The 23276-nt window shown below is 36.9% G+C and overlaps 1 protein-coding gene across 1 annotated transcript in view; it reads left to right on the top strand.

The window, feature by feature from the left end:
* The window catches only part of CR1 (complement C3b/C4b receptor 1 (Knops blood group)), a 129374-nt gene that overhangs the window by 69668 nt on the left and 36430 nt on the right, over positions 1-23276 (top strand). The window contains exons 25-27 of the mRNA XM_034945705.3: positions 2111-2338; positions 4863-5042; positions 6142-6241. Of these exons, the coding sequence (XP_034801596.3) occupies positions 2111-2338; positions 4863-5042; positions 6142-6241 (508 nt within the window). The remainder of the gene's footprint in view (positions 1-2110; positions 2339-4862; positions 5043-6141; positions 6242-23276) is intronic.

The following is a 23276-nucleotide window of genomic DNA, read 5'->3' as shown; positions in this document are numbered from 1 at the left end:
AGAAAATGCTCTTAATTGAGTCAGTGCTGTCAATTGAGAATGTAGCTGAGGACCCAAAAGGCAAGTGTAGCCCAGCAAACCTCTGGGTGTAGCTGAGGGTTCAAAATGGGAGGCTGTTGCAGCAATCTAATCAGAGATGTTGGCCCAGGATAGCAATTGGGAAAGGTGATGATGAGAAGTGATCAAATTCTGGATATATTTTGAAGGTGCAGATGACAGGATTTGGTGATGGTTAGCTTAGATAGAGGGTGTGAAAGAAAGAGAAGAAACATAGCCAGTTTCCAGGTTTTTGGCCAGAGCAACCGCCAGGGTAGAATTTCCCTTAGCTGAAATGCAGGGGACTGCATGAAGTTTGGGAATGGGGGAAATCAAAAGTTAAGCTTGGGACATAACTTTAGTGTTCCTCTTAGATATCCAGATGGATATGTTGGAGAGTCCCAGGCTGCCCATAGATATGTAGAAGCCATCATTGTATCTGCTATGCTTGAAATCAGGATTGAAAGAGATCTTCACCTAGGGAGTGAGTGCTGCTAGAGAACAGATGCATGGACTGAGCCTGGATGTCCAGGATTAAGAGTTGCAAAGGTGAGAAGGAATCAGCAAAGGGGATTATGATGAAGCAGCCACTGCAGTAAGAGAAAACACAGGAGGGTGAGGTGCCCTGGAAGCCAAGTATGGAAATTATTTTAAGGGATTAGACTAATCAACTGTGTCAAATTCTATAGAGAGGTCAAATTAGGTGAGAACAGAAAATTGATCTTTGGGTTTAGCAACTTGGAGGTAACAAGTGGAAGTTTCAGTGGAGTGCTGGCAAACACTGATTGGAATGAATTCTAGGGAGAATGAATGGGAGGAACTGTAACAGATCATAGACAATATTTTAGAGGAGTTTTCATGTAAAGAGAGTAGAAATAGGACTATAGCTGAAGAGGGAAATGACAGCAAGAGGTTTGCTTTTGATTTTTAAGAGGGCAGAAAATAGTGTGTTAAAAATAGAAACACTACTATGTCCAATCTATCCATTTACTTCTTCACTAAATCAATCAGGGTATTGCTTCCCCTTCTGATCATAGCTATTAAAAATACATGTTTACAATAGAATTTTGCTCATATGAATACTTTGCCTTAAATCATTTCAATGTCTTGTATTGATTTATATGATGAAAATGATAATTTCATCTTACATTGTTGGAAGTCAGCTATTTGACAATCTTAACTTGCCTGGAATAGTTAAGAAGTATGAAAGAAAAGAAAAAGAAAATACCCTCATGAACCCAACATATACCTGAAATCGCTTACTAGAGTGTAAACATTGGTTAAGCTATTTTAACCTTTGATTAGTTTATCTATAATTCTTTTGGGCTGTAATATCCTCTTCCCAAATTCAAAGCAAATTAGAAAAGGGAAGGAGTGTCCCCAAATAGAGGCATTCCAAGGAATAAATGTGTTTCTTTAATGAAAAAAATAAATAAATAAACCCTTAAAAACCAATGAGTATCTCAAAAAACCGTAACATTCTTGAGCCTTTTGAAACACATACAGGAGTACATAGCATTTTTTTTTCATTGTGACAGCATTACTGCAATCTTTCATCTGTATTTTGAAAATCATAGCCTGGCATCATCAAGAAAAATTAAATCACTGATATACAAATAATAAATGTATAATATATTTTAGAAAGATGTCTCTAGGATGAAGATTCTTGATGTCAAAGATCATATTTATCCTGTGCTTTAAACAGTACTTGACATACAGCAGATATTCAAAAAAATGCTTGTTGAATTAATGGATGATTCCCCTTTAATGTGACTGTGAAGATTTTTATTTACTTTAAAGGAATATACTCTTTATTATTCAGAAATATTAACTATCTGAAAAATTTAGGATGCTTAATTTGGGAAAGGTTTTTGTAATAAACATTGATTTAGTTGTCATTTCATTTAGCTCCATCTTAGCAGAGGCCTAATACATTTATTTTGCAGTTTCTACTTTCCTTAAGAAGAAAAGTACGCTTAATTGGCAACACAGTCACAGTATGACAACTGTAGAATCGCCTTGGATTATACTTTAAAATTTTTTATGGAATTGAGAGCTCTTGTTTTCTTTCTAGAAATCTTTTGTCCAAATCCTCCAGCTATCCTTAATGGGAGACACACAGGAACTCCCTTTGGAGATATTCCCTATGGAAAAGAAATATCTTACACATGTGACCCCCACCCAGACAGAGGGATGACCTTCAACCTCATTGGGGAGAGCACCATCCGCTGCACAAGTGACCCTCATGGGAATGGGGTTTGGAGCAGCTCTGCCCCTCGCTGTGAACTTTCTGTTCGTGCTGGTCAGTATCCGCTTCCACATATCCTAAATGGGTTCAGAATATGTGGACCCAATCCCTCATGTTTCTGTAATAAGACTATGGTATTTGTTTGTGAGCTTAACTTTGTCATAAGTGTAAATGTCAAAATTACATACCATAGCTAAAACAGATGGGTTTCAGCAGCGCCAAGGTATGTTTGAATCTATAAGATGAAAACTCTTCTTGCTGGTGGAGTGGAAGAGGGTGGGGAAAAGGGACTGAGGGAGGGGTGGAGGGAAGGCAGTAAGGCACAGTTATGTAAATCAGGAAGAAAAATGTATTCACTGGAGACGACATGAAAACAGCTGCCTATGAACACTAACCAGTATCTGTATAATTGACAGACAGTCTCCATAAGTTCATGAGGTGTACATGGGCATGCAAAGTTCAAAATTGGAAATGTGGATATTATTTAGCTAAGGTTTTAAACTAGTGTTCTGCTGCATGGGCTAAGTAACCAAAAAGACTCTCTTTGTCTTGACTTAAAGTTTGTCCACTTGTCATCTTGCCTCCAGGCTGTCTTAATCTTTGTACTTGAACTGTTCCACTCAGGGGGTAAGAAGCAAGGAAAGAGTAGCCCAAAGAAAAGAGTAGGAAAAGGAAGAGGCTATTTCTTCCTAAGGAGGGGAAGAAGTTGCCTGGTCCTTCAGGGCAAACATTAGGCCTTTTCCAGAGCAGAAGCTGGAGTAGATTAGGGATGTGGCACCAGCCTTGGAATATTCCATTATCCACAGGGAAGCCCTGAGAGACAAGAGCCAGCCAAGGTGAAAAGACTAAACCTGATGAAAGGCATTTAACCTTTCTTTGACCTTTACTCTCCAACTGAGTGGTACCCATCAGAATGCAGTAAATTTTTTTAATGTAAATGCCTAGACCCCAGTGCAGGCTTAATGAACAGATGGAGGAAGTCTTCTCCAAAAAGGAGGTAATGGAGTTCAGACTCTATTTGAAAATATGCAGCACATGGCTGGGCACAGTAGCTCACACCTATAATCCCAGCACTTTGGAGGCCGAGGTGAGAGGATTGTTTGAGGCCAGGAGTTCAAGACCAACCTGGCCAACACAGCAAGCTCCTAACTCTATAAAAAATAAAACTGAAAAATTGTAAAAACTGTAAAACAAAAAAAGTAAAAATATGCAGCACACAATATACTCTCTCAGAAAGAAGACATGGCTTCTTACAGAAGGCTGATGGCTTAGTCTGTTTTGTTCTGGTTCTTTTTTTGTTTTGTTTTGTGTGTGTGTGTGTGTGTGTGTGTGTGTGCTTTTTTTGAGAGAGAGGGGCTTGCTCTTTTGCCCAGGTGGAGTAGAGTGGTGCAATCATAGTTTACTGCAGCCTTGACCTCCCTGGCTCAAGCAAGCCTCCCATCTCAGCCTGCCAAGTAGGTGGGACCACAGGTGCATGCCACCACACCCAGCTAATTCTTGTATTTTATGTAGACCGGTTTTCATCATGTTGCCCAGGCTGGTCTTGAACTCCTGGGCTAAAGCAATCCACCTGCCTTGGCCTCCCAAAGTGCTGGGACTACAAGGCGTGAGCCACCATGCCCAGCCTATTTTGTTCTATCTTTAAATGCCTGGTTTAGCATCAGAAGAAAAACACTGTATTAGTTTCCTAGGGCTGCTGTAACAAATTACCACAAACTAGGTGGCTTAAAACAAAAGAAACTTATTATTTCACAGTTTTGTAGGCTGAAATTGAGATGTTGGCAGAGGTATTTTCCCATCTTCTAAGGCTCTGGAAAACAACCAGTTCTTTACTTCCTTCCATCTGCTGCTGGTTCCTGGGATTCCTTGGCATTCCTTGGTTTGTGGATGCATCATTCAAATCCCTGCCTCCATCATAGCCTTTTCCCCTGTGTCTCTATATGTCAAATCCCTCCACTTTTTCCCTGATAGGGACACCAGTCATTGGATTTAGGGCCCACTCTAAATAAAAGATGATCTAATCTCAAGATCCTAATCTTAATTCTATCTGAAAAACCACTATTCCAAATAAGTTTCTATTCTGAGGTTTTAGGTAGAGATATCTTTTGGGAGAACATCATTCAACTCACTACAAGGGGTATCTGCTATGAAAGGCCAGAGAGGCAGCTTATGCTGGGCACCCTGAGAATGGAGTAGATGGAGAGAGATGATAAAATATGTCTTGCTACTCATGAGTGAATTAGCACAAACACATGAAGATTTGAGTGGTTAACTGAGGATATAGGCACTCCGATAGGAGGTCAGAATGTGAAACTACAAGCTGAAGTTCTTGCTTTGGTGAAATAAGGGAAGAAAGATCAGAAAGCTGAGTGGTCTTCCAAATAGTAAAAAAATCCTGCTGAGTAGATGCCATTGAAGAGCTTCATCCCAAGGTAACATCAAGGAGAAGAAAATCTTTTGCTATTCTTGTAAGTCTCTTTGTTTCTGTGATCCACCTATCAGCTTAATTGAAGAGAAAGAGGAGGTAGGGTGGAAGTCTCTCTGCTAACTTTGATATTCCTGTGGTTTTTTTCTCCAGGTCACTGTAAAACCCCAGAGCAGTTTCCATTTGCCAGTCCTACGATCCCAATTAATGACTTTGAGTTTCCAGTCGGGACATCTTTGAATTATGAATGCCATCCTGGGTATTTTGGGAAAATGTTCTCTATCTCCTGCCTAGAAAACTTGGTCTGGTCAAGTGTTGAAGACAACTGTAGACGTGAGTAACCCCTCCCTGGGAACTACTTCATGTCTGTTAAAGCATAGGTGGGACCGGGCTTGGTGGCTCACGCCTGTAATCCCATCACTTTGGGAGGCCAAGGCTGGCAGATAGCTTGAACTCAGGAGTTCGCAACCAGCCTGGGCAACATGGCCAAACCCCACCTCTACAAACAACAACAACAAAAACAACATAGGTGGGATTTGATTCAATTTGCTCAAATTTTGGAAGCAAGATGTTATATTTGCCCAAGATATTTTGATAAAGGATGGTCTTGTACATCACCCCTTCTTCTTGCTTGTAGTTCCTGAACCTTGACTAGATGCTCATTTCATGAGAATGGCTCTCACAAAAGAATTAGAGAGAAAATTTACATTCACTGTAGATCATCCTTGATGGCTGAAACCATTAAATGAATGAAACAGGGGTACAAAAGAAATTTATGTGAGTTGCAGTGAACTGTGCTTGGCTAACTAAAAATAGGGGAGACATCCCAAATTTTGAGGCCTTTGATTTTGGCTGGCGGAATGAGAGTACAACACTTTAGCCATAAATGACTTGTTTTGTTTTTGTTTTGTTTCTGCTGTTGCTGTTGTGTTTTTTGTTTGTTTGTTTGTTTCTGAGATGGAGCCTTACTCTGTCACCCAGGCCGGAGTGTAGTGGCGCTATCTTGGCTGCAACCTCCTGGGTTCGAGCAAGTCTCCCTGCCTCAGCCTCTCGAGTAACTGGGATTACAGGCACCCACTCCCATGCCCAGCTAATTTTTGTATTTTTTAGTAGAGATGGGGTTTTGCCACGTTGGCCAGGCTGGTCTTGAACTCCTGACCTCAGGTGATCTGCCTGCCTCGGCCTCCCAAAGTGCTAGGATTACAGGCGAGAGCCCATACATAACCTTTATTAGGAGATGCAAGATAGTCTTTTTCAAAGTTGTGTTCGTAGCTACATGATTCTGAAGTTGTCTGCCAAGTTTCCTCAAAGCAGTCAATTCCATGAAACAATTGGAACTGTATATGCTGTTTAGTATGCCACACTCCAGTCTGAACCTTACAAAGGTAAGTTGAACTCTATATTTAATCCCAGATTCTGCTTCTTCCCCTAGGAAAATCATGTGGACCTCCACCAGAACCCTTCAATGGAATGGTGCATATAAACACAGATACACAGTTTGGATCAACAGTTAATTATTCTTGTAATGAAGGGTGAGTTGAGAATACCATCTCTTGAATATGAGTTCCAGAACAGCAGAGCCAACTTCTGACCCAGTCTCAGATAGACAAACTAAACTATTGCTCCCTTTACTTTAAAAGCAAGCAATAGGACTTATAGATGGAGATGATACGTTGGACATAGCCATATGATCAAAGGAATACAAAAAAGAAGGTACAATATGTATTGTATTGTAAACCAGAGGAGGGCAACATGTTCCTGTCAAAGGTGGTACATGTGAAACCTGGTCAGGCATTCATTGGATGAAAAGGAGCAGCTTACAAATAAGGAAAAGGAAAAAAGGTAGTTGAACCATGTAAACCTCCTTAACTGAGATCAGTAGGTAATATAGTTGAGTTGGAGGACCCTGAAGCAGAGTTTGGGGGGGTAAACATTAATTGTAACAGCAGCTCTGGAAGAGTATGCATCAAAGTGCACACAGAGAGGAGACATTATGGGGTTCTTGCTCTTGACTTCTCCTTGGGACAAGTAGCCACACCAAAAGCCATTGTCTCAACTGAGAAGGGGCTTTTAAAAACTCTGGAGTGGACCTCCATCAAACTCCAGCAGACCTGCAGCAGAGGGGCCTGACTGTTAGAAGATAAACTAACAAACATAAAGGAATAGCATCAACATTAACAAAAAGGACGTCCACATGAAAACCCCATCCAAAGGTCACCAACATCAAAGACCAATGATAGATAAATCCACGAAGATGAGGAAAAACCAGCACAAAAAGCTTGAAAATTCCCAAAACCAGAATGCCTCTTCTCCTCCAAAGGATCAGAACTCCTTGCCAGCAAGAGAACAAAACTGGGTGGAGAATGAGTGAGTTGGACAGATTGACAGAAGTAGGCTTCAGAAGGTGGGTAATAACAAACTCCTCTGAGCTAAAGGAGCATGTTCTAACCCAATGCAAGGAAGCGAAGAACCTTGAAAAACAGGTTAGAGGAATTACTAACTAGAATAACCAGTTTAGAAAAGAACATAAATGACCTGATGGAGCTGAAAAACACAGCACAAGAACTTCATGAAGCATACACAAGTATCAATAGCCAAATTGATCAAGTGAAACAAAGGATATCAGAGATTGAAGATCAACTTAATGAAATAAAGCATGAGGACAAAAAAGAATGAAAAGGAATGAACAAAGCCTCCAAGAAATATGGGACTATGTGAAAAGACCAAACCTACGTTTGATTGGTGTACCTGAAAGTGACGGGGAGAATGGAACCAAGTTGGAAAACACTCTTCAAGATATTATCCAGGAGAACTGCCCCAACCTAGCAAGACAGTCCAGCATTCAAATTCAGGAAATACAGAGAACACCACAAAGATACTCCTTGAGAAGAGCAACCCCAAGACACGTAATTGTCAGATTCACCAAGGTTGAAATGAAGGAAAAAAATGTTAAGGGCAGCCAGAGAGAAAGGTCGGGTTACCTACAAAGGGAAGCCCATCAGACTAACAGTGAATCTCTCTGCAGAAACCCTACAAGCCAGAAGAGAGTGGGGGCCAATATTCAACATTCTTAAAGAAAAGAATTTTCAACCCAGAATTTCATATCTAGCCAAACTAAGCTTCATAAGTGAAGGAGAAATAAAATCCTTTACATACAAGCAAATGCTGAGGGATTTTTTCACCACCAGACTTGCCTTACAAGGGCTCCTGAAGGAAGCACTAAACATGGAAAGGAATAACTGGTACCAGCCACTGCAAAAACATACCAAATTGTAAAGACCATCAACAATATGAAGAAACCACATCAACTAATGGGCAAAATAACAAATTAGCATCATAATGACAGGATCAAATTTACACATAACAATTCTAACATTAAACGTAAATTGGCTAAATGCCCCCAGTTAAAAGACACTGACTGGCAAATTGGATAAAGAGTCAAGACCCATTGGTGTGCTGTATTCAGGAGACCCATCTCATGTGCAAAGACACACATAGGCGCAAAATAAAGGGATGGAGGAATATTTACCAAGCAAATGGAAAGCAAATAAAAGCAGGGGTTACAGTCCTAGTCTCTGATAAAACATACTTTAAACCAACGAAGATCAAAAGAGACAAGGGCATTACATAATGGCAAAGGATGCAACAAGAAGAGCTAACTATCCTAAATATATATGCACCCAATACAGGAGCACCCAGATTCATAAAGCAAGTTCTGAAAGATCTATAAAGAGACTTAGATTCCCACACAATAATAGTGGGAGACTTTAACACCCCACTGTCAGTATTAGACAGGTCAACAAGACAGAAAATTAACAAGGATATTCAGGACCTGAACTCAGCTCTGGACCAAGCAGACCTAATAGACATCTATAGAACTCTCCACCCCAAATCAGCAGAATATACATTCTTCTCAGCACCACATAGCAATTATTCTAAAATTGACCACATAATTGGAAGTAAAGCACTCCTCAAAATGCAAAAGAATGGAAATCATAACAAACAGTCTCTCAGACCACAGTACAATCAAATTAGAACTCAGGATTAAGAAACTCTCTCAAAACTGCACAACTACATGGAAACTGAACAGCCTGCTCTGAATGACTACTGGGTAAATAACGAAATGAAAGCAGAAATAAGTAAGTTCTTTGAAACCGATGAGAACAAAGACACAATGTACCAGAATCTCTGGGACACAGCCAAAGAGTGTTTAGAGCACTAAATTTATAGCACTAAATGCCCACAGGAGAAAGCAGAAAAGATCTAAAATCGACGCCCTAACATCACAATTAAAGAACTAGAGAAGCAAGAGCAAACAAATTCAAAAGCTAGCAGAAGAGAAGAAATAACTAAGATCAGAGCAGAACTGAAGGAGACAGAGAAACAAAAAACCCTTCAGAAAATCAATGAATCCAGGAGCTGGTTTTTTGAAAAGATTAACAAAATAGACCACTAGCCAGACTAATAAAGAAAAAAGAGAGAAGAATCAAATAGACACAATAAAAAATGATAAAGGGGATATCACCACTGATCCCACAGAAATACAAACTACCATCAGAGAATACTATAAACACCTCTACGCAAATAAACTAGAAAATCTAGAAGAAATGGATAAATTCCTGGATACATACACCCTCCCAAGACTAAAACAGGAAGAAGTCGAATCCCTGAATAGGCCAAAAACAAGTTCTGAAATTGAGGAAGTAATTAATAGCCTACCAACCAAAAAAAGCCCAGGAACAGATGGATTCATAGCTGAATCCTACCAGAGGTACAAAGAGGAGCTGGTACCATTCCTTCTAAACTATTCCAAACAATAGAAAAAGAGGGACTCCTCCCTAACTCATTTTATGAGGCCAGCATCATCCTGATACCAGAACCTGGCAGAGACACAATAAAAAAGGAAAGTTTCAGGCCAATATCCCTGATGAACATTGATGCAAAAATCCTCAATAAAATACTGGCAAACGAAATTCAGCAGCACATCAAAAAGCTTATCCACCATGATCAAGCTGGCTTCATCCCTGAGATACAAGGCTGGTTCAACATACGCAAATCAATAAACGTAATCCATCACATTAACAGAACCAATGATAAAAACCACATGATTATCTCAATAGATGCAGACAAGGACTTCGATAAAATTCAACAGCCCTTCATGCTAAAAACTCTCAATAAACTAGGTATTGATGGAATATGTCCCAAAATAATAGGAGCTATTTATAACAAACCCACCACTAATATCATACTGAATGGGCAAAAGCTGGAAGCATGCGCTTTGAAAACCAGCACAAGACAAGGATGCCCTCTCTCACCACTCCTATTCAACATAGTATTGGAAGCTCTGGCCAGGGCAATCAGGCAAGAGAAAGGAATAAAGGGTATTCAAATAGGAAGAAAGGAAGTCAAATTGTCTCTGTTTGCATATGACATGACTGTATATTTAGAAAACCCCATTATCTCAGCTTAAAATATCTGTAATCTGATAAGCAACTTCAGCAAAGTCTCAGGATACAAAATCAATGCAAAAATCACAAGCATTCCTATACACCAATAATAGACAAACAGAGAGCCAAATCATGAGTGAACTCCCATTCTAAATTCCTGCAAAGTGAATAAAATACCTTGGAATACAACTTACAAGGGAAGTGAAGGACATCTTCAAGGAGAACTACAAACCACTGCTCAAGGAAGTAAGCGAGGACACAAACAAATGAAAAAAACATTTCATGATTGTGGATAGGAAGAATCAATATCATGAAAATGGCCATACTGCCCAAGGTAATTTATACAGTCAATGCTATCCCCATCAAATTACCAATGGCTTTCTTCACAGAATTACCAAAAAAAAAAAAAAACTACTTTAAATTTCATATGGAACCAAAAAATAGCCCATATAGCCAAGACAATCCTAAGCAAAAAGAACAAAGCTGGAGGCACCACGCTACCTGACTTCAAACTATACTATAAGGCTACAGTAAGCAAAACAGCATCGTACTGGTACCAAAACAGATATATAGACCAATGGAACAGAACAGAGGCCTCAGAAATAACGCCACACATCTACAACCATCTGATCTTTGACGAACCTGACAAAAACAAGCAATGGGGAAAGGATTCCCTATTCAATAAATGGTGTTGGGAAAACTGGCTAGCCAGATGCAGAAAACTGAAGCTGGACCCCTTCCTTTACACCTTATACAAAAATTAACTCAAGATGTATTAAAGACTTAAATGTAAGACCTAAAACTATAAAAACCCTAGAAGAAAACCTAGGCAATACCATTCAGGACATAGGCATGGGCAAAGACTTCATTACTAAAACACCAAAAGCAATGGTAACAAAAACCAAAATTGACAAATGGGATCTAATGAAACTAAAGAGCTTCTGCACAGCAAGAGAAACTATCATCAGAGTGAACAGACAACCTACAGAATGGGAGAAAATTTTTGCAATCCATCCATATGACAAAGGACTAATATCCAGAATCTACAAGGAACTTAAACAAATTAACAAGAAAAAACAACCCTATCAAAAAGAGGGCAAAGGATATGAACAGACACTTCTCAAAAGAAGACATTTATGCAGCCAACAAACATGAAAAAAAGCTCATCATCACTGGTCATTAGAGAAATGCAAATCAAAACCACATTGAGATACCATCTTGGGCCAGTTAGAATGGCGATCACTAAAAAGTCAGGAAACAACAGATGCTGGAGAGGATGTGGAGAAATAGAAATGCTTTTACACTGTTGGTGGGAGTGTAAATTCGTTCAACCATTGTGGATGACAGTGTGGTGATTCCTCAAGGATCTAGAACCAGAAATACCATTTGACCCAGCAATCCCATTACTGAGTATATACCCAAAGGATTATAAATCATCCTTCTATAAAGACACATGCACACGTATGTTTATTGCAGCACTGTTCACAATAGCAAAGACTTGGAACCAACCCAAATGCCCATCAATGATAGACTGGATAAAGAAAATGTGGCACATATACACCATGGAATACTATGCAGCCATAAAAAAGGATGAGTTCATGTCCTTTGCAGGGACATTTATGAAGCTAGAAACCATCATTCTCAGCAAACTAACACAGGAACAGAAAACCAACCACCGCATGTTCTCATTCCTAAGTGGGAGTTGAACAATGAGAACACATGGACACACCTAGGGGAACATCACACAGTGGGGCCTGTCAGAGGGTAGGAGTCTAGGGGAGGGATAGCATTAGGAGAAATAGCTAATGTAGATGATGGGTTGATGGTGCAGCAAACCACCATGACATGTGTATACCTATGTAACAAACCTGCACATCCTGCACATGTATCCCAGAATTTAAAGTATGATAATAAAAAAAAGACTGTGTACTCATTTTTGGTTGCCATGATAAATTCAGAGAGGAAAAACATGATATATATTAAATTTTACTGCAACAACTAACTGCCCCTTGTCATCAGCCTATTCTATCACTAGAGTGAGTCAGTATTCCTCTTTTCTGACTGTCTGAGCCTGGACGATTTAAACTGCTTTTCACACAACCTCTTGCCCAACCTTTTCTCACCTCCCATTGTGAATGAACATAGATTTCCCTATGGTAAACAAAACAAAATATCACCAAATCTAAGGCAAGATAAAGCAATTGAAAATAAAAGAAACCAACCCAAGAGATCAGAGAAATATTCATCCGCACAACAGCTTCCTCCAATAAACAGGGGACAATCTTTAAAAATCTCTCATATGTGTTTGTAACATAGAATCGATGGAACTATATGAGGCATTTATAAGATTTAATGATCTGATATCAGAAAAGTTGAGATTTGAATGAAACACATGGGAGTCGGAAAAGGAGTGATGACTGGTAGATTGGAGCCTGCCCCCAACCCCCGGAAAAAAAAAAAAAACACCAAAGGGATAAAGAAGACAAGATTGAATTCTCCAGAATTCATCAAGGACCAGACTTGAAATGACACATATATACACACAAACACACTACACACAAACACACAGGGATATAATATAGAAATTCCAGAAAAAATAAAAGAAAGCAGAATGAATAGAAGCATTAATTAGCACATAATGGAAGACAATTTCTCAGGCTATAAAGAAAAATACTAAGCTGATCCTTGAAGGCTTACTAGACAAATCAAGATTAACAACAATGGGCCCCGGCCCTACATGGAAGAAAATTATGCCATCCAAATATAAAAAAATACTGCCACTCTCCAGAAATAAACAAAAAAGAAGAAATTCATATTAGCACCAAGCTTCCGTTCTGTAACACTAAGTAGTAGAAGTTAGTGTTTGAGAGGAAATATTGTACAATAAAATTTCTGTACTCGGTCAAGCTGCCATTCATCTGCAAGGCACAGATGCATCGTCTTAAATAAGAAGGAACCCCAAACATACACCAGTTAGATATACTGCCTACAAAAAGAAAAACTCCCACAAAGCTGTGGGAGTTTTTCTTTTTGAAGAAGAAATCAAAATTCCAAATGGTGTTGTATCAAAGAAATATTAATGAGGCACAAAACTAGTTAAATGGGGTCACTAAAACTGTTTTATTTAATATGGAAATAAAATATCAAAGCAGGACTAATTCTTGAAAGTTAATTCATGTAATATGAAAAGAAGAAGAAACTTGATATAAAAAATAGATTTTATCACTTCAGCTAGGAAGTTAGAGATTAAGTAAGAAAAACCATCATAAACTTATCATATGTAGGGGACACATATTCTTGACATAAAAAATAAGGAGAAAATGGTACTTCACACCAGTATAAAATATATATATATATACACACACACACACATATATATATATAAAATCAAATTTTAAAAGATAATCAGAAGGGCAAAACCACTTGGTCCATAAAACAAAAGAGGGGTGAGAGAAACAAGAGCTAGCAAGCTTTCTGTCTCTCTTTTGGGAAACCAGCATTGTTATGTTAAAGTGAATTAATACATGTATTTTAATGCCTCAGTTTTTCTTTCTAATATAATAAATATTAACAGATATAAGCTCCATTGGTAAAATCACTTTGAGGTCCTTAATACTTCTTAAAGTGGCTGGGCGCTGTGGCTCATGCCTGTAATCCCCACACTTTGGGAGGCTGAGGCGGGCAGAACACCTGAGGTCGGGAGTTCAAGACCAGCCTGGCCAACATGGAGAAACCCTGTCTCTACTAAAAAATACAAAATTAGCCAGGTGTGGTGGCACATGCCTGTAATCCCAGCTACTCGGGAGGCTGAGGCAGGAGAATCACTTGAACCCAGGAGGCGGAGGTTGCGGTGAGCCGAGATGGTGCCACTGCACCCCAGCCTGGGCAACAAGAGCGAAACTCTGTCTCAAAAAAAAATAATTATAACAATAACAATAACAAAAATGTTTAAGAGTGAAAAGAATTCTTGAGACCAAAAAAGTTTAAGAACTAGGGCTTGAAGATGTTCAAGCAAAGATAGGAAAAGGCTATTGCAAGTACGGTACAAAGCACAGGGGGAAGGGTTCATAAGTATATATATTATATATATATGATATAACATAAAATTCATATATATTATAAAAATAATAAATATGATATAAATTTGATATAAAATATATAAATCTGATTTTTAACATATTTTGATTTTATACTGGTGTAAAGTACCATTTTCTCTTTATTTTTTACATCAAGAATATGTATCCCCTACATAGTATAAGTTTATCATAGTTTTTCTTACTTCATTCCTAACTTCCTAGTTAGTAGTGATAAAATCTGTTATTTTATATCAATAAAAATATTGATATAAATTTTATTTACATGATATACAATATTTAAATATAACATATTTTATATTACAAAATATACTACTATGTATTACAAAAAAAAAAACAAACTCCATTTAGCAGAGCAAGAATGGAGTTTGTTTTGTACAGTGCTGAGTTCCAACCCATAGAATTGTTAAATAAATAAAAAGGAAAGAACACTATAAGATCAAACTCATCAGTTATAATAGTAAATGTGAATGATTCCAATCCCCCCTTTTGAAAGACAAAGGCTTCTAAATATGGTCAGAATCCTATTTACAGTAGCATCAAAAAGAATAAAATACTTAGGAATCAATTTAATCAAGGAGGCACAAGACCTGTGCACTGAAAACTCAGTAACTGAAAATGAGCAAATGATGTGATAGACATGTCTCCAAGGGAAATATACAAATGTCCAATAAACACATCAAAAGATGTTCAACATCATTAGTCATTAGGGAAGTGCAAGTCAACCTGACTTTGTACTAGGATGTTTTGTATTAGGATGGTTATAATATTTTTAAAAAATAGGAAATAAAAGGTGTTGGCGAGGATGTGGAGAAATTAGAACGCTTATACATTGCTGGTGGAAATGTAAAATGGTGTAGCACTGTGGAAAACAGTTTGATGATTCCTGAAAAAGTTAAACATAGAATTACCATATAACCAGCAATTCTGCTCCTAGGCATATACCTAAAGAAATTGAAAACAAGGACTGAAGCAGATGCTCAAATACCAATGTCCATAGCAGCTTTGTTCAAAATAGCCAAAAGGTAGAAACAACCCAAGTATCTACGAGCAGATGAATGGATCAATGAAATGGAGCTTATCCATTCCATGGAATATTCTTCAGCTATACAAAGGAATAGAGTTCTGATACATGCTACAAGATGCATAAACTTTAAAAACATTATGCTAAGTGAAATGAGCCAGACACAAAAGGATAAATACTGTATTCCACTTTTATGAGGTGCCAAAAATAAGAAAATTTATTGGACTAAAAATAGATTAGAGATAACCAGTGGAAGGGGAGAATAGGGAGTTACAACTCAATACATCCAGTTTCTCATTGGGATGGTGAAAATTTTTGGAACTAAGCAGTGATAATGGTTGTATAATGTTGTGAATGTCATTGATGCCACTGAATTATACCCTTAAAATGGTTTTAATGGCAAATTTTATGTTGTATCTCTTTTAAAACAATAAGAAAGAAAAAAATTTTAAATATATCATGTGATATTAGGAAAGAAAAAAACAGATAACAGTATAAGAAAAATAAGAATTTAAAACATATCAAATAAGATTTTAAAATTTTGTTTAAGATATTGATACTTGGTCCAGTGCACAATAAAGACAAGAACTTTTTTTTTTTTTTTTTTTGAGATGGAGTCTCGCTCTGTCACCAGGCTGGAGTGCAGTGGCACCATCTCGGTTCACTGCAACCTCCGCCTCCAGGGTTCAAGCCATTATCCTGCCTCAGCCTGCCGAGTAGCTGGGACTACAGGCATGCGCCACCACGCTGAGCTCATTTCTGTATTTATAGTAGAGACAGGGTTTCACCATGTTGGCCAGGATGGTCTTGATCTCTTGACCTCTTGATCTGCCTGCCTCGGCCTCCCAAAGTGCTGGGATTACAGGTGGGAGCCACCGTGCCTGGCCTGAAGACAAGAACTTTTGAACAAGAGAGCGCTAACTAATGTATTGAAATACATAAAACAAATACTGATATATAGAAGAGCTCATTCAGCTGTTTCAAAGACAGAGCTCTGTAACACATGTACTCTTACCTAAAGAACTGTCTCCCACCACTGGAAAGGAGGTCTTCTCTGACCAAATACACAGCATCGTGGAGTTGGCCAGCATTAACTTGGATCATCTGGCTGGCCAGGAAAGGAGCGCTCAGGGAGAAAGAGGATTGTCACCATCCCAACCAGATTGGCCATTAGATCTATGTATCAACAGAGTGACATACGGGAGAATTAAAATTCTAGTATGCAAAAATATGCCATATGTTAACAGAAAATAGACTGCAGGGAAATTTGTATTAGGTAAAACCGAGAGAAAGTTAAGAGCATACAACAGTAGATAAGCAATAGACAACCCGATATAAAAATGAGGAAAGAATATGCACAGGCAATTCACAAAAGGAAACATAAAAATGGCCTTAAAAATTGCTAAAATAAATATTTAAGCAAAAAAGCTCAACTTCACTATGGTTTGGGGAAATGCAAATTAAAGCAACAATATGTCATGTTTTCACAGTCACATTAATAAAAGTTTAAAAGAGGGAAGTAGAGGTAAATAGGAATTTGAGGAAAAGGAGCCCTCTCATAGTGGTTCATTGGAATGTGAATTGCTGCAGCTTTCAAAAAAAAACTTACACTATCCACAAACAATGAAAGCATAGATATCTTCTTAGCTACTAATCCCACTCCTAGGAAAAGGAGTATTAATTACAATAGGTTCTTTATTGCAGTATTGTTTATATAAGCAAAAAGAGCAAACAACCTTGACATCCTTCTATTAGCAGTAGGTTGAATAAATCATAAGACGTCTACTATGAACTATTTTGCAGCAATCAAGAAGACTTAATTAGATCTCTGTTTAGTGATTTGAATGGGTGACCATGTTGTGATGTCAACAGAAAAAAATAATTTGCAGAAAAGCATATAGAGTTTGTTCTCAATTTGGAAAAATAATGACAAATTTGGAGGAGATATCCTATACACATATGTGTGTTTGATTGGGTTTGGAAAAATCAGGACCACCTGAGATGGAGGTGGGAGTGACAAAATATACATGGTATACTAAGTGAATATGTAGGTTATACAATTACATTGTTAAATTTCTGAAAACAAGTGCAACTTAAGCATGTAACTAAGGAGTAGATGTTAACCTGGACAAATGAAACATAGATTGTTTTGAGCAAGAGACGGCAAAATTTTTTGTCAAGAGCCAGATAGCAAAATTTTCAGTTTTGCAGACCATGCAATCTCTATTGCAATTACTCAGTTCTGCCATTGCAGTGGAAAAATAGCCCTAGACAAATGAATGTGTGATTGTATTTTGATAAAACTTCATTTACAAATACGTGCTATAGAACAAATTTGGCCTGTGAGCCATAGGGTGACAATCTCTGGTTAGATGAAGGGATTGAGAGCATTATTTTTCTTCAATTCTTGTCATTATGCAAAGTCAGAGAATTTTCTAAAATAAATAAAAATACAAATTGGCAAAATAATAATAGTTGAAAACTTCAGATTGGGCAAATAAGTAAACAAATAATCACATGTTGAGGAATAAGGCTGCTTTGATTCTTGTGTGTTCAACTTTGAAACCTTTATCACAGTTATAAAAACCATTTATAAAAGTTGATATAACTCCACAGAGTATACCTCAATAAATTTGCACATAGAAGAAATCAAAATGGGTATATTTTCTCATCGCAATACACCAAAAACTAGGAGTTAATAAGCAAATGATACATTAAAAATTCAAAGTTTTAGAAAACGGAGTACCTTAGATCTTGATCAAAGAGAAATTTAAAAACAGCCATTGCAGATTACCTGGAGAATAACAATCGCTAATGATCCTCGAGTGCATGTGCCTCAAGCATTCTTCTAAGTCCTTTACTTGAATTGATTTACTTAGTCTTTGAAAGACCCTTTGAAATGGATATCATGCATATCCCTCATTGTATAGAAGAGAAAACTGAGACAGACAGGTTAACTAATTTGTCCAAATTCATGTGACAGGTTGAGGTTAGAATTAGAATATCGCCAGTCAGCTTCAACAACCTGTAATGGTAAGCCTTACATTATTTATCTTCTTAATTAGGAATGCTGAAACATATATTACTCATAAAAATTTCTGGGGTGCTGATGCCAAAACTGTCCTCAGAGAAATTTTTCAATCCTTTTTGTTACTTGACAGGAAAAAATTCAAATAAATGAACAAAACATTTCTTAACAATTTTTAAATTATTAAAAACATATATAAAAGGCTGCTGGAGTAAGGAATTAATAAAGTAATGAACAAAGAAAAAATCATAGAAATTATAAAGAAATCTAAAAGCAGATTCTTTAAAGTGACCAATTATAAAACAAACAGACTGGGTCAATTGTCATTTCACAAAATAACAATTCTATAAATATACAAGAATGAGAAAGAAGACATAGCCTGTTGATATTGAAGAGATTTAATACTTGATAAAAATATTATATCTTCTCTATTCTAATAAAATTAAAACTATCCATGAAATGTTCCATGTCAGAAGAAAAATACAATTTACCAGGTGTAGTTTAAAATAGGCAGAATTGCTGATAAACCCATATCTGTTTGAGTCCATATTTTCAATTCTTTCAGGTATACACCCAGAAGTGGAATTCCTGGGGGATATGGTAATTCTGTTTAACTTTTCAAAGAATTGCCAGACTATTTTCCACAGCTGCTGTACCATTTTACATCCCCATCAGCAATGCACAAATGTTCCAATTTCTCTACATCCTCACCAACACTTGTCATTTTTCTGGTTTAAAAAAAATCATTATTATACCACCCTAAAAGGGGCTGAAGTCAGTTTGATTTACATTTTCCTAATGACTAATGATGTGGAGCATCTTTTCTTGTGTTTATTGGCCATTTGTATGTCTTTTTTGGAAAAATGTCTACTCTCATCCTTTGTCCACTTTGTAATTGGGTTGTTTGTTTCATTGTTATTGAGTTACAGGAGTCCTTTATATGTTCTAAGTATTAAATCCTTATCAGATAGGGTTTTCACATATTTTCTATCATTCTGTGGGTTGTCTTTTTAATCTCTTGGTGGTATCTTTTGTTCTTGACTTGGACTGCAGGACACTTCAGTTCCTCACTACATGGGCTTCTCCAAAGGACAGCTGGCCTCTCCCAGAATGAGCATCTCAAAAAGAGAAGAAAACATTGCAGTGCTTTTTGTGATTAGCCTCTGAAGTTGCACACTATATCATTTCCACTTTATTCTAATCATTAGAATCAAGTCACAAAGCACAGCCCACATTAAAAAAGAGAGGAATTGGGCTCCATCACTTGAAGGGACATGTATAAAATAATTTGTGGACATATTTAAAACCACCACAAAGAAGCACCTTTAAAAAAAGACAATGGCCCAGTTTTGTAACTCTTTTTTAACTTCAAGAAATAGATAATCCAAGTATTAATATTATTTAAACTGTTATGGAACATAGAAATAAAATTATAGCCATAATTAAAGTTTGCCAAAGATTACAAATGAAAATAAAATAAAATATATCTCTGGCTCATTTGCTAATATAAATACTAAAAATCTTAAATTGACTATTAAATAAAACCAATATTAAAAAAATTATGCAAGGGGAACAAGTAAGGTTATTCCAGAAATGGTTCCAAATTAGGAAACCCACAAACTTACAATATTAAAGAGTACAACTTTTCTTAAATGTCATATAAATATACTCTCTAATGCCAAAAAACACAACGAATGGTTAAAATCTAAAAGCATGCTTGAATATAATTAAAGTTCAAAGGAAAAGAACACTCGGCATCCTTCCTATTATTCAAAGTAGTTGTGGAAATTCAAACCAGTAAAATGACAGCCCCCTGTATTTAGAGAGATATACATACAGATATAGCTAGAGAGAGAGAGAAGGCAAATTTATTATTAACTGATGGTTGTTTACCTGAAAACCAGAGGGAATTATTTGAAAGGTTATTAGAATAGGAAATGGTAGTGAGATATCGAGTAAAAAATAAATACTTATAAATTAATTACTTTCTTTATATAGGTAACAACCAAATAGAATATAAAGAGGAAAAATACCATTCACAACAGAAACAAAATCATCTAGAAAGAAATTTAACAAGAAATATATAGGACTTATAAGCAGAAGATTTAAAAGAGGGGGACATAGAAAAATACTTGAAGAAATGGAAGAGATAATATTTTATTTAAAAGATTTAATGTTGTGGTGATGTTAATTATCCCTGAATTAGTATGCAAATTTAATGTAATTCCTATCAGTTTCAATGACATTCTTTTTTTTAATTTGACAAGATGTCTGTAAATGTCATGAGACCCACCAACAGAATATTCTGAGATAATAACAAGAAGGGTGTTTGATACCAGATCAGAGGTGGGTTTGATACCCACCTCTCAGTGTCTGGTAACCACCTTTCTACTCTCTACTTCTACGAGTTCAACTATTTTAGATTTCACATGTAAGAAAGATCATGCGGTATTAGTTATTCTGTGCCTAGCTTATTTTGGAAGGTATTTTAAGGCACAAATATGTTGTAGTGTAATTATGTTGTAATTTTTCCTGACCTGATGTCCCACGTCTGTAAAATTATTTTACTGAAGCCTAGGCTCTTTCCCTAGGACTCGCTGTCTGGAATAATAAATATCTTACTTCTGTACTTAACAGAATTGTTCTGTCTGCATATAGTCCCCAGTTTTTCTCCAAGTAGTTTCTCAAACAAATGCACTTCCTTTCCTGAAAGGATGAGTAAAAATTTAACAGCTTTAAATCTTTATATATAGATATATTTTAAACCAAACGACTACACTGTACATGGTATTATAGCCCTCTTTAATACTTACGAACTATATCGTATAATTATTCTAATTATTATATATTACTCTACAACACCATTTTTAGTGGTTGCATTTTGGTTATTACTTGGATAGTCCATAACCTACCTAACAAAGTCCTTAATGTCTGGAATTGAAGTGGTTTCGCATTTCAACTGTTAGCAAAAACACTACAATGCACGATCCTGCACACATGAAAAGAAATGAGATGAGGACTTCACTAACTTCAAAGACAGCTTAAGGATTCAGATCTTCACATCTACACAAGAGACAAGATTTGCAGATTTGAGTGAAAGGCTATGCACGATTTTAAGCCTTTCAGTACATATTGCCAAAGTGCCCTCCACTAAACTTTGACCATGACCTACGGAGTGAGTCACAACAGTGACTCTTTCTTTGAGTTTATATTACTGCTAGGTTTTGTCAATTTGCCAATCGAATGGGCAAAAACGGCATTTTATTTGCATTTTAAAGTGTATTTATCATGTTTATAAGGAAGCTAAACTTTTCATATGTTCATTTGACTATTTCCATTTTTCCTTTGTAAATTATTTGTTCATAATTCTTTACCATTTTTCTACTTGGGTGTTTGCCTTTTTATAGTTGATGTATAAGAGTTGTTTTTATTATTTTTCCTCTGTGGTTTGTCTTCAAATTTGTATGTAGAAAGGTTTATTTGTAATTATTCAGTTTTATCAGTTTTGTTCATAGTAGAATTTTTCCTCAATGTATGTCTATAGAAGCCTCAAATCAGAAACATGTTTGCCTAAATCACCTAGTTCTTTTATGGTTTTATTTTTGACATTTAATCTTTGATACACACAGATTTTGCTTTGATGAATGTCATGAAGCAGAGATCTAGCTTAGCTTTTCAGATATTTGTCCTATCAATGAATAATTCAGTTTTCCGTGTCTTGAAATGCCATCTTTATCACTGCCAATTTCTTACAAAAACTTGTATCTATTTCTTGGGCTTTCCCCCATTTTGCTCTAGGGATCTGTGTCTCTATTCCTGCCTCATTTCAATTATTTTACATTTTAAATGCATTTTAACATCCCTTCTGTTTTTGTGCCTTAAAATACCTTCCAAAATAAGCTAGGCACAGAAAAACTAATGCCACATGATCTTACTTCCATGTGAAATCTAAAACAGTTGAACTCATAGAAGTAGAAGTAGAAAGGTGGTTACCAGGCGCTGAGAGGTGGGGAGCTGAGATTTGGTCAAAGGGCACAGAGTTTCAGTTAGACAGGAGGAGTAAGTTTCAGAGATCTATTCCACAGCATGGTGACTATAGTTAATAATAATGTGTATTTCAAAATTGCTGGCCGGGCACAGTGTCTCATGCCTATAGCTCTTTGGGAGGCTGAGGCATACGAATTGCTTAAGCCTAGAAGTTAGAAACTAGGCTGGGCAAAATGGCAAAACCCTGTCTCTACCAATAAATACAAAAATTAGCCAGGCATGGCAGCGCATACCTGTAGTCCCAGCTACTCGGAAGGCTAAGGTGGGAGAATGGTTTGAACCTGGGAGGCAGAGGTTGCAGTAAGCCAAGATCACATCACTGCACTCCAGCCTGGGTGATAGATCCAGACCCTGTCAAAAAAAAAAAAAAAAGAAAGAAAGAAAGAAAAGAAAAAGAAAAGGAAAAAAAATTGCTAGAAGAGTAGATTTTAAATATTCTCACCACACACACACACACACACACAAAACAAATATGAGAGGTGACGGACATGTTAATTAGCTTAATTTAATCATTTGCAACAGAAACATATATCAAAACACATTTTACCCTATAAATATATACAATTATTGTTTGTTCATAAAAATAAAATCAGATTTTAAAAAATATTCACTGTGTTTTTTCAGCCATACATAGGCTGGAACCTTCTTCACATTTTGGCTCCAACAATCTAGCTTAGTCACAGCGAGCACATCTAAAACAACCTCTAGGAGGCCAAAAGTCAGAGGACCCCCATGATCCTGTGCTCTTAGACAACTTTTAAATGTATGATAGGAGACAGGCAGAGGAAAACACAGGTAATAATGGGATTATCCTTTTCTTTCCTTTCTCCAGTGGTTCTCAACTTGTTTAATTGCAGCAATTTTTAAGATTTTTTTTCTTGGCACACTTGAAAAGATTGTATACCATAGCCTAAACAGGCTAGCAAT

Source organism: Pan paniscus, chromosome 1 (genome assembly GCF_029289425.2).
Source record: "Pan paniscus chromosome 1, NHGRI_mPanPan1-v2.0_pri, whole genome shotgun sequence".
Taxonomy (NCBI): Eukaryota; Metazoa; Chordata; class Mammalia; order Primates; family Hominidae; genus Pan; species Pan paniscus.
Note: the sequence above shows the minus strand (reverse complement) of the source record. Positions and strands in the feature narration are given on the sequence as shown.